Source organism: Lactuca sativa, chromosome 9 (genome assembly GCF_002870075.4).
Source record: "Lactuca sativa cultivar Salinas chromosome 9, Lsat_Salinas_v11, whole genome shotgun sequence".
In the NCBI taxonomy this organism is placed as follows: domain Eukaryota; kingdom Viridiplantae; phylum Streptophyta; class Magnoliopsida; order Asterales; family Asteraceae; genus Lactuca; species Lactuca sativa.
In genome coordinates this window covers 57,608,326-57,621,062 of record NC_056631.2, presented here as the reverse complement: position 1 = coordinate 57,621,062, position 12,737 = coordinate 57,608,326, and the positions used below count along the sequence as shown (strand labels likewise).

The following is a 12,737-nucleotide window of genomic DNA, read 5'->3' as shown; positions in this document are numbered from 1 at the left end:
TGACCGGCCTAAAATTAATTAAGGGAAAACTGCAATAAAGTCCCTACATATTGGCCTCATAATCAATTTAGTCCCGATAAATTTTTTTTATTCAATTAAGTCTCAAATACCGGTAATCGTATTCAATTTAACCCTTTGACCCGGTCAACAGGTCATCCAACTTTCTAAAATTACATTTTTGGCCTAGATTTCAAAATTTATTACAAAATTGATCCAAATTTTACACTTTTGGCCCAGATTTTAAATTTTGTTACAAATTTTGTCCAAACTATACATTTTTTGCCCAAATGTTAAAATGTTATTATGAATTCATCCTAACTTTAGTTTTTTTACAACTTTTTTTTCTCAAAGAATTGTTTTTAATAAGCTTTTTCTTTATAAAATTATATTTATACAAAAAAAAAAACGTATTTTCACTTAAAAATCTTATATTTTCTATATAAAAAGAATTTTAAAAAGTTTTTGTATATGAAATATCTAGTTATAAAAATAAATATTTATTAAGTATATAAATATATACAAATCCGTTTTTATAAGAAAAAATGTATACAAAAACGTATTTTACAAAAAAATATATATACAAACACTTATTTTATCTATATTTTTTTTATAAAATCGTGTTTGTTTACATTTTTTTTATAAAAAAACTTGTTTGAATAATTATTTGTATAATACGTGTTTGTATACATTTTATAAAATGTATACAAACATGATTTTATAAAATATATACAAACACGTATTATATAAAAAATTATTTAAACACGTTTATATAAAATATATACAAACATGTATTATATAAAAAATTAGTCAAACACATTTTTATAAAAAAATACAAACAAACACGATTTTATAAAAAAAAAAATAGATATACACTTATTTGTGTGCATATATATATATATATATATATATATATATATATATATATATATATATATATATATAGAGAGAGAGAGAGTTAGGTTCAAATGTTTTCACTATCTATTGTGCCTGTATTATTGATTCTGGACCAATCATTTTAGTTATTTTAAGAAACTAATTAATGCATATTAAATGCTGAAGATGTAATTAATACCCATTATATCTTCAACATGTAATATGCATTAATTACTTTATTAAAATAACTAAAATGATTGGTCCAGAATCAATCATACAGGCAGATAGTGAAAACAAAATAACCTAACCCTATATATATATATATATATATATATATATATATATATATATATATATATATATATATATATATATATATATATATATATATATATAAAGGTGATAGGTGTTTGTATACATTTTTTTTGTAAAATACGTTTTTGTATACATTTTTTTATAAAACGGATTTGTATATATATTTATATACTTAATAAATATATATTTTTATAAATAGATATTTCATATACAAAAAAGTTTTTATATAGAAAATATAAGATTTTTATGTGAAAATACGTTTTTTTTTTTTTGTATAAATATGATTTTATAAAGAAAAAATGTATTAGAAACAATATTATGAGAAAACAAAAAGTTGTAAAAAAAAACCTAAAGTTAGGATTAATTCATAATAAATTCTAAAATTTGGGCAAAAAGGGTAAAGTTTTGACCAAATTTGTAACAAAATTTAAAATCTGGGCCAAAAGTGTAAATTTTGGACCAAATTTGTAATAAATTTTGAAATCTGGGCAAAAAATGTTATTTTTGAAAGTTGGATGACCTGTTGACCGGGTCAAAGGGTTAAATTGAATACGATTACTGGTATTTGGGACTTAATTGAATAAAAAATAAATATATGGACTAAATCGATTATGAAGCCAATATATAGGGACTTTATTGCGGTTTTCCCATTAATTAAAGCAACTAGATGTGACAAAATACATAGGGTGAAACAGATTGGGAATGAGGTGTTACAACAAGAAACATTTGGCTAAATTGTTTTTCAACTTGTCCTCTTGTTCAAAATAAAGTATTAGATTTTTGTCTATGTTAAAAGTAGATAAATCTGACAACACAACACGTTTTGTTCACAAAACGTGTGTTTGTGTGTGTATATATGTATGTCATTGCATAACTTATCTTACATGCAAAATGAAACACAATATAAGTCCTTGATAATACATAGATATTATTCTTGGAAAAAAAAAAAACTAGTTATAAGCCGAATTCCCAACAAAATGGATCTCACAAGACCTTGAAGCCCTTGGAAACTTCAACAACTGTGCACACAACCACATTTCTTTTTTGGGGGACAAGGTTTCAGAAGTGATTATTGTTAGTGTCTTCAAAACCTCCGAATTCCCCAACATGTATTCTAGGAATTGTAAATCCCACTTGCGCCCATTGCATCTTTTAAAGTTCAAGGTTGTAAGATTTGAAAGCATACAAGTGGGAATTTGTTGAGGCTCAATCCAACAAAATTCTTCAGGCTATTGAGAAGAACCAAATGTTATGTTAAATCATAGAATAAAACATGTGATCAAAGGTTAGAAACAACGCAATTACCTCATCAATACATAAATGCTCCAACTCACAAGAGTTTTCAAGAACATGAAACATTGACAACCATCGTGAACATGAACCCTTCAACTCCAATCGCTTCAAATTGAGAAACTTGGGCAGAGGCGAATTCAATGGAATTGGTAGCTTCAACAAAAGACATGGTGTTGAATGCATGAAAACGACAATTCTTTGAAGTGTAAGGATCATAACAAAAAAAAATCAAAAGTTGAACATGGCATGACTTACATCGATATTTGAAGTGGACCATGAAAGTGATTTGGCTTCACTTATTCCTTTTAAAAGCTCACTCATCAAATGACTAAATCTTATTTCATAAAAAGAAAAAGTTGCCTCAACTAGATTTGACAAATCTTTCATCACAAATAGTGAACACAAGACCCCACCAACAAGGAAGTATTCAAGATTAGGGACATTCAAAACAACTTTGTTGATAACTGATAAGCATTTGCGTGTTCTTAGTTCCAATCGCTTCAAAGTAGGAATATTGAAATTGTATTCTTCTTCATCATCGCGCCATGCTACTTCTAAAAATAAACTTTCAAGTATCGGGGAGCCATTGATGAGTATAAATGCATTGGTACAAGGTTTGCCATTAACACTGATTTCAAGGGTTTTCAGACAAGGAAGTATGACCGGAGATGAAACGTTAAAAACATCTGGATCATTACAATTCACAATTAATCTTAATTTTGTGAGTGTCTTGCAAGTGAACAATTTTAGAGGCAACTCAAGAAGCTTGACTTGTATGTCAATCTCACGAACATTTAACCTAACTGCTTCATTAATCCACTTTGACACGTTTGACTTTCGAACCCAATTGTCAGAAAAGTGTAAGCGGAATACTTCAATGTGGGATGTTTTGTAAAGCTCCAATACCGAGTCTACAAATTTTGATAAGGGATCTCTATCAAGTATGTAGGGATAATCATTGAAGGCAAGCTTCTTGAGCAACATCCAAGTGTACCTCCATCTTTTTGATAAAATGCTTGTTTGCACTGCTAATCTTATAGGAATGAGAGAGAGTATATGTGAAATAATCTCTTCAGGCAAGCAAGTAAGCCTATCTACATTTTCACTTATGGAACTCATCTTCTTCAAACCACCTAATAATTCAAACACACAAAAACTTCAGAGTTCAGAATCCTCTCAAGACCTATTTTGTTACATTTATATCAAATTTAGCACTTTCCAGATACAGATTTCACAGCAAATCCATCAATCCACATGGCTGTCATAAAGGTCTTTTAATTAGGATCCAAATATTTGTTATTATATAGTAGCGCATATCTTATCCACTCAAGAAAATCTATTTTATTTAAAGATGTAGAAAATTCAGCTGTTTAATAGCAAACCGACACTTCGATTAACGTAAAGTAGGGTTAAGTTGGATGATGCAAACCTGATTAATGGATGATGTTCATCTGCAACTGAAAAATTAGGATTTGAAAGTATATCTGGAAATATTGATGTAAGGAGTTGGGATCTTTTACGTGAAATCGGAAGTAATTAGCTTAGGAATCCAATGATTGTTTGGAAGTTCCAAAGCTCAAACAGGCCTGATTCAAAAACGGACAGAAAGAAGCAAACAAAGGTTATTTCATAAAAAGAAAAAGTTGCCTTAACTTTATATATTTTTTAAGTAATTTTTTATTTCTTTTAAGTATTTTAATTAGAGACTTTTAATTATTGATCATAGCTTCTAGTCAAACTAAGAGCGTCTTATAATTTATATAATTTATGTGTGGGATAATGACGTAACGAACTTTCAATTTTATTTATATTTAGTTATTGAATTTTTTTTCGTGCTTGATAATTTATCCTTGAATTATTTGAAATTATTAACAATTTATCCTTATAACCGATTACAACCGGTCATAAAGGTAAAATGTAAACAATTTCAAATAATTTAAAGGTAAATCAAGTACAAAAAAACCTCAGCTACTAAATATGAATAAAATTGAAAGCTCGTTACCATTTCAAGTTATTATCTATTTTTGTAATCATTTTTTAGTTTATTTTGCCTATTGGTAGCAATTACTTAGATTAATAACTTTGATTTTAGTCATTGTGTTTGTAAGGAGTATTACAGAATAGAATATGTGCCACAAACTATGTTATAGTTTATGGCTTTAATCCTAGTCCATGAGATAAACATTTAACTAGAGTTTCTTTATTCATTCTATGTTTTACGTTTCTATTCATAATTACAATTTTATAGGTTATAATGAGACATCATTTATCCAACCGCATATTACACCTCTTGTACTATATATATATATATATATATATATATATATATATATATATATATATATATATATATATATATATATATATATATATATATATATATGTATATACTGTTTTGCACCCAATCCCTAGGTTAGTAATTTGGAGGCATCCGCTTTTAGAGAAACCTTCTGATCAGGGCAGGGGGATAATCATTTAGATTTCTTTTCTGGTTGTTCTATCTTTATTCCATTAGGTAGTCAAAAGCTTTTAGATCTATATATCTCATATTTTAGCTTCATTATCTATCATTGCATTTTGGTTTCAATCAAGTTTAGTTTCTATTCCAAATAAAATGACCATTCACTTTGAACATACAAAAAACCAATTACAATACCCTCAAATAATAAATAAACTTGTAATTAGAAAACTTTTTGAGACAAAAAATGAAGAAATCAGCAATACTTGAATCTAGAATTATAATTTACTTTTTGAAATTTTAAAGAACAATCCATCGAACTCCTAAAATGTCAACCAACACATAGTTTAAAGTTTAACTATCAATCAGAAATCCTTTCTAATAATGTAAAATTGAAATAACATGCTGAACATTTCCATAGATATCTTGTAACTATCACAAAATGTATATATACACTTGAATGTCATTGCATAACTTATCTCCCATGCAAAATGAAACATACACAATATAAGTCATTGCATAATACATATATACATACATACATTCTTCTTAGGACAAAAAAACTAGTTACATGTATAATGAGACCAATTCCCAACAAAATGAATCTCGCAAGACCTTGAAGCCCTTGGAAACTTTAACAACTGTGCACACAACCACATTTCTTTTTTCGGGGTCAAGCTTACAGAAGTGATGATTGTTAGTGTCTTCAAAACCTCAGAATTCCCCAAAATATATTCTAGGAATTGTAAATCCCATTTCCGACCCTTGCATTTTTTAAATTTCAAGGTTGTAAGTTTTGAAAGCATACAAGTGGGAATTGGTTGCGGCTCAATCCAACATGATTCTTCTGGCTATTGAGAAGAACCAAATGTTATGTTATAGGTGGGAAAAGAAGTTTGGAAGCATAGAATAAAACATGATAGAGTTGGAAACAATGCGATTACCTCATCAATACATAAATGTTCCAACTCAGAAGAGTTTTCAAGCACATGAAACATTGACAACCATCGAGAACATGAACCCTTCAACTCCATGTGTTTCAAATTGGGAAACTTAGGCAGATGTGAATTCAATGGTACCTTCAACAAAAGACATGGTGCTCAATGGATGAAAACAAGAATCCTTTCAAGTGTACGGAGAGTTGTTATTTTTTTCTTTTATGTTATCAAGTAATGTACGAGTAAAGTGGTTGAAAGATTAATGATGTATGTGTGGATAAAATGTTGCGTGCATAATTTTTTTTTTTCATTTTTAGACCGAATAAATGGTATGAATGAGACCAAATTATCATTTTGCCATTACATTTCAGTAAACAACTTACACAATATTCATCAAGTTTAACCTAAGAGGAGTTTGGAGAAAAAAATAATACGTGAAAATATGTAAAGGATTGTTGTATTAATACATTAAGCCAATTTTTTTTCGCATAACTCATTAATTAATTATGTCCAAATTAAGTAAAAAAGAAACAACCATGTATAGTTTTCAAAATAAGTGCTTTAACCCGTTAAGCCTATTAAGTCAAAAAGAAACAACCATTTGATTAACAAGGTCACTAAAAGTTTAATACATCCTATGCCCTTTGAACTATTTAACTTTGTTCCAAGTTGGTAATTTTTACCGGTTGAGCCAAATTTTGTGATCAACTGCTAATGCCCAAGTCAGCACAAAAACCGGTAAAAGTGACTAAATTGAAACAAAGTTAGGTAATTCAAGGGACTTGGTTACAATTATTCGACTTTAACCCTAATTAAAAGGTGTGACGAAAGAAGAGAGTAATACGTTGAAGTTTTTGAAAGAAACTTACATCAACTGTTGATGTGGACCATGAAAGTGACTTAGCTCCACTCATTCCGTTTAGAAGCTCAGCCTCCAGATGATTAAATCTTACATCAAAAAAAGAAACGCTTGCCTCAACTAAATTTGACAAATCTTTCATCACAAATAGAGAACACAAGACCCCACCAACAAGGAAGTATTCAAGATTAGGGACATTGAGAACAACTTTGTTGATAACTGATATACATTTCAGTGTTCTTAGTTCCAATCGCTTCAAACTAGGAATATTGAAATTATATTCTTCTTCATCATTACGCCATGCTACTTGCAGAGATAAACTTTCAAGTATTGGGCAACCATGGATGAGTTTAAATGCATTGACACAAGGTTTGCTTCTAACACTTATGTCAAGGGTTTTCACACTAGGAAGTATGACTGGAGATGGAAAGTTCAAAACACCTGTCTCAAAACAACTCTCAACTAATCTTAATTTTGTGAGGGTCTTGCACGTGAACAACCTTAGAGGCAACTCAAGCAGCAAGACTTGTATGTCAAGCTCTCGAATGTTTAACCTAATGGCTTCATTAATCCACTTTGACACGCTTGATTTTCGAACCCAAATGTAAGTAAAGTGTAACCGGAATACTTCGATGTGGGATGTTTTGCAAAGCTCGAATACATTATCCACAAATTTTGATAAGGAATCTCTATCAAATACAAGTGGATAATCATTGAAGTCGAGCTTCTTGAGCAACATCCAAGTGTACCTCCATCTTTTTGATAGAATGCTTGTTTGCACTGCCAATCTTATAGGAATTAGAGAGAGTATATGTGAAGTAATCTCTTCAGGCAAGCAAGTAAGCCTATCTACATTTTCACTTATGGAACTCATTTTCTTCACCTAATAATTTAAACACACCAACTTCAGAATCCTCTCAAGTCTCAAGACCTACCTTGTAACAATTTAGAACAAAATTAGCGTTTTTCAAAGTACACATTTCACCATAAATCCAACAATCCACAATTCTTCTTTCTTACAGAGCTTTTTTCCATTAAAAGAGGCCAAAATCCATATCAATGTCAGGGGAAAAAATGTGAAAGTGCATATAGGTGAAAGATGATAGAATGGAAGTAAAAAAAAATAGATAAACTTAGATGAGATTAAAGGTTAGGATCTAAAACTATATCTAGTAAAATTCACAAAGGAATTAGAATTGTTAACGAAAAATTCGAATAGGCTTTTTAGGTAACTTCAAAGATCCAAATATTTGTTATAAAGTTCTGCAGTATCTTTTTCACTCAAAACATATCCAAAAAAATCCATATCAAGTTCATTTAAAAATGTAAAAAAATTCAGCTGTTTAAAAGCAAACCGACAATCAAAATATGAACTCCAATTCAACGTAATCTAGGGTTTGATGATGCAAACCTGATTAATGGATAATTCTCACATTGAAATTTAGGATTTGAAAGTATATCTAGAAATAATAATATAAGGTGTTGGGATTGCTTATGTGAAATTGGATGTTAGGTTGAAGGGATCCAATTGTTGATTGCGGTGGAAGTTCCAAAGCTCAAACAGTTCAAAAACGGACAGATAGAAGCATACACAGGTGATGGGCTGGCCGATGTTGCTTTTGTTTCTTTTTGCTTTTCGGAAAGTAATATTTTTTTAGTTTTTACAAATTTTTCTAAAGTATTTTCGTTATTGAGTATAGCTTCAAGTCAAACTTGATAGAATTGACTAGGATCTGAATCACTGGAAAATTGTATTTTACTGAAAACATGTCTCTGTTGAACTATAACAATGATCATTTTACTCTTCTACTTATAATAATAAATAATAAAATGTTCATGAAGGTATAAGCATTGTTTTATTTGTTAATGGTTCCTTCTTTCTTAATACTTTTCATAAATTTTTCTTATTTAAGCATTACACCACCATCTATGATTCTATGTTTGTGGTTGTTATCAATACTTTATCCAAAATTTTATATTATTTTAATGTATCAACTGTGTAGCAGACAATTTTAACCTTGTACGCTTACAGAATCATAAACAAAGTAAGAACATATAAACATACAATCTTAAACCCTATCTAGCCACCTTCTACGCCACTGAGGATTGGTGTAAAGAATTGCAACAAATCCCAATAATAACACGAAACATGTGGAACAAGAACTTGCATAAAAGCATGTCATATCGATACCATACCATTTCTCATTGTCTTCTTCATCCCATGGATTAGTCACCACCTGTGCATTGCCCCTGCATTTATTCTCAAGTGGTGGTCCACAAAGAAGAGGATTCCCTTCATAGCTTTCCTCCATAAAGGTGCCAAACTGTGCTTTCATCTCAGGGAGTCTACCTGAGAGATTGTTGTGAGAAAGATTGAAAATAGATAGAGAAGTCAGCTTAATCAATTCGATTGGAACTTTTCCGGTCAAACCATTTGAAGAAAGGTCCAAGCTCTCTATCTTCGCAAGATTTGATAAGTTCACTGGAATGGGTCCAGTGAGGTGATTGTGAGACAGGTTTAAAGCACGAAGTTGGGTTAACAACCCCAGTTCTTCTGGAATTTCACCTGTTAGTTTGTTACATGAAAATTCAAATCCCGCCATGTAATCAAGGATCCCACCCTTGTAGCTAAGAAAGAGCATTTTTGTTGTATACTGAACTTCGTTTTGTGGTCTTCGTTATGTGAGATATCAGACAACTCATCCATGTTGCTTATCCATTCAGAGATGACACCTGTAAAAAAGTTATTGCTAATATCTAGAACAATCAGATATACAGGTCTTTCTTTGTTGTAATTTCCAATTTTCCCTGTGAAATGATTGTTGTCTAAGTAAACCCATTGGAGGTAACCCCAGCTTAAGTTTCCTGAGAGTATCTGGCCATGCAATTTGTTCTTTGATAGTATTAATGTATCCATAGTACCTGTAAACAATCCCTTTGGTACTTCTCCTGATAACCCATTACAAGATAAATCCAGCATCTCTAATTCACTCAATTCACCATTTGAGGATGGAATAACACCACTTAAAGCATTCATGGACAAATTTAAATACTTAATGTTGGGAAAGAACTTTGGTATGTTGTCGAGAATAGTACCTATCATATGATTTCCAGATATATCCAACCAATTCATCTTCGCATTCCTATACAGCGATATACCCTCAAACAAATTGCTCCTTAGCTTAAGAACTTGTAGATTCATATTATTTTTGATCAACCAATTTGGGATGTGTCCCTCGAAGGAGTTGTGAGACAAGTCTACTGTGTGTAACTTGTGTTGGTGAATTAGAAACCCAGGGATAACACGTTGGAATCCAACCTATAGGCTCTTCGGTTTACACCTCAAATCTGTCATTGTCGCTTGAAAATCGAATTACCTCAAGCTTTGAATGATTGGAGAACAAGCTGAAGGAGAAAGAACCTTCAAATATGTTATGACTAAAATCAATGTACTCAAGCGATGTAAGATTAGCAATGAGTGATGACACAAGTTTTCCAGTGAATCGATTTGAAGAAATATCCAACAAGTTAAGAGATGTTAGATTTTTCAAACACTGAGGCAGAGTTCCATGGAGCATGTTGTTACTAAGATCCAACTCACGGAGGTTTTTAAAACTCACAAAACCCTGTTAAAGGAGAAAAAAAAAGTTATGTCTAAGCCATGAAATTCAAAAGGTAAGTTGCAACACTCAAAAGTGCATGCTTAAGATAACTTACCATGATAAGGTAATGAGCCATTAAGATTATTGTAACCGAATGAGACAGCTCTTAGGGAAGCTAATGTTTGTATTGTTGATGGGATGCTTCCAACAAAACTGTTGTGACTCAAATCTAAGACCTCCAGATGGTGGAAAGATGCAAAAGCTGGATGACAACAAGAGTGGGTTACATATATGTAATCTTTAATCTTTGGTTGAGTTCTTACACCAATAATAATGTTGTTAATTATGTGTAACAATGAAAGAATGTTACCTTTGATTGGTATAGTTCCATTGAAACCATTACCTCTCAAGAGAAGGACTTCCAAATCAGACAAATGAAGGAATTCTGAATTAGATAGAGAAACGTACTAATCGGTTTAATAAAACGATTAGAAAATATAGAAATTAATGTATTTGATTTCTATATTGATGAATCTTTTAAGATAAACATGCCTTGGATGGGAAAGGAACCTCCCAATGACTTAGAAGATGCAAGATCAAGAATCTTGAGGGATGGGAGGACACTTAGTATTAGACAAAGTAGTTTAGTCTATATTAGATTACTTGAATAGTTAGAGGAGGCTAACTGTAAATATGAATTCTATTTATATTCCTTTGTATCTTTACCCGTATAATACACAATACACAATTTACCCAAGTTAACTTGGTATTAGAGCTAGCCGGCCCTACCCTCTGCAACAACATTTTTTTTTCTCCTGGCTTTTTCGTTAGCTCACCATGGCAATTCAAGCCTTCACAACAGCAGAAAAACACTCGCACAACTCACACAAATTTGCTTTCACCCTATCTCCAACAAATTACGGTTTCTGGAAAACAATGATCCAGCCGTTTCTTATCACAAACAATTTTTTCCAATACGTTGATGGCTCTCTTCCATGTCCATCTCAAACACTACCAGGTGTATCCACCGAAGCACAACCCAAAACTCAACAGAATCCAGATTATGCTATCTGGATCTTGAATGATGCACACGTTCGCATGTTGATCATCTCTACAATCTCCGAAGCCTCCTTCCCACATGTTCAAGGCGATACCTCCAGAGATATATGGCTCTCCCTCGCACGTGCATATGCTCCTCAATCGATCTCTAGGGAATACACCCTCAAGTCACAACTACTCAAGATAGAGATGCAACCCGAAGAATCTATCTCTACCTTTCTTTCCAGAGCCAAAGAATACGCCGAAGCCCTCGCAAACATTGGAGAACCGGTCAAAGAAAAGGACCTCGTTATGTTTGTTGTTTCCGGTCTCTACGATGAATACAATGGCCTTAAGTCTAACCTTCTCGCCTAAGAACATCCCATCACCTTTGTCGAGCTACAGGGCCTCTTATCAGATCATGACTATATGATTCGGAAATCTGCACCTGCCATCTCTCCTATTCAAGCTTTTACTGCTACCACCAATCGACTACCCTCTACTACATCTGCTCCTCAAGCTGATACAATTCAAGCTCTACAACAGCTGGCATCTCAACTTGGTTTACAACTACAACCGGTTAACCAACCTGCTCAGGCATTCTACTCATCTCGTTCCCAGAATTCTCGCGGACGTGGCCGCAGTCGTGGACGAGGCTCGTCCAATCAGCAAACAGGGGGAAACAGAAACCAACAGTTCAACTGGGCAACCAATTAGAACACTATTTACGGAACCTGCAATAGGTGTGGCATTGGTCATGTACCCTCCCAATGCCGTAACCGTGATCCCGCTACCATGAAACGACCACCTCAGCAACCATCTGCCAATTTCGCAGACTTCAGATCTCAACAAATGCACACTTGGGTTCCTGATACTGGGTCAAACAGCCATGTCACACAAGACACTTCGACCTTCGATCACCATGAACCTTACTACGGTGATGATTTCCTCCACGTTGGCAATGGTAAGGGCTTACCTATCCTTCATGTCGGTTCCACTAGTTTTCACTCACCCTCTAAAACCTTCTCTCTCCCAAATATTCTTCATGTTCCAGAAATAAAAAAAAAATCTTCTTTCTGTTCAACGTTTCTGTCAAGATAATCATGTTTTCTTTGAATTTCACTCCTCTTTTTTTGCTGTTAAGGACAAGCTCACACGCACCACCCTCCTCACGGGTCCAAGTAACAACGGACTCTATTCTATGCGTCTCCCACAATTTTGCAGTCTTCCGAAAGTTGCTTTTACAGTTGTTCGTGTTTCTCCAGACATTTGGCACCAAAGACTTGGACATCCGCACTCCCAGCTTTTAAATACTATGCTCTCTAGATTTAGTCTTCCAGTTTGCAATAAAAATTCTGTTT

At 32.5% G+C, this 12,737-nt stretch overlaps 3 protein-coding genes across 6 annotated transcripts; all 3 read right to left on the bottom strand.

Moving 5' to 3' along the window:
* Positions 1-1,985: 1,985 nt before the first annotated feature.
* Positions 1,986-4,107, bottom strand: LOC111908191 (F-box protein At4g09920). Its single transcript, XM_023904159.3, has 4 exons — positions 3,911-4,107; positions 2,737-3,614; positions 2,494-2,634; positions 1,986-2,417 (listed from the first exon to the last, which is right to left on the bottom strand). The coding sequence occupies exons 2-4, from the start codon at positions 3,598-3,600 to the stop codon at positions 2,139-2,141; spliced, it is 1,284 nt and encodes a 427-aa protein (XP_023759927.1). The 5' UTR covers positions 3,601-3,614; positions 3,911-4,107; the 3' UTR covers positions 1,986-2,138.
* A 1,224-nt stretch (positions 4,108-5,331) lies between these two features.
* Positions 5,332-8,454, bottom strand: LOC128125839 (FBD-associated F-box protein At4g10400-like). 4 transcript variants are annotated; one of them, XM_042898622.2, is made up of 4 exons: positions 8,148-8,447; positions 6,747-7,619; positions 5,884-6,018; positions 5,332-5,790 (listed from the first exon to the last, which is right to left on the bottom strand). In XM_042898622.2, the coding sequence occupies exons 2-4, from the start codon at positions 7,608-7,610 to the stop codon at positions 5,503-5,505; spliced, it is 1,287 nt and encodes a 428-aa protein (XP_042754556.1). In that variant the 5' UTR covers positions 7,611-7,619; positions 8,148-8,447; the 3' UTR covers positions 5,332-5,502. The 4 variants fall into 4 exon arrangements, with proteins under 4 accessions (XP_042754556.1, XP_042754558.1, XP_023759878.1 ...); XM_042898624.2 differs by having other exon boundaries at positions 6,747-7,516; positions 8,148-8,441; XM_023904110.3 differs by having other exon boundaries at positions 6,747-7,667; positions 8,148-8,439.
* Positions 8,455-8,684: 230 nt separating this feature from the next.
* Positions 8,685-12,522, bottom strand: LOC111909574 (receptor-like protein 1). Its single transcript, XM_042898626.2, is given in 3 exon segments — positions 8,685-10,044; positions 10,046-10,362; positions 10,454-12,522. Coding segments are annotated over 3 exon segments (1,077 nt in total). The 5' UTR covers positions 10,475-12,522; the 3' UTR covers positions 8,685-9,305.
* Positions 12,523-12,737: the final 215 nt, after the last annotated feature.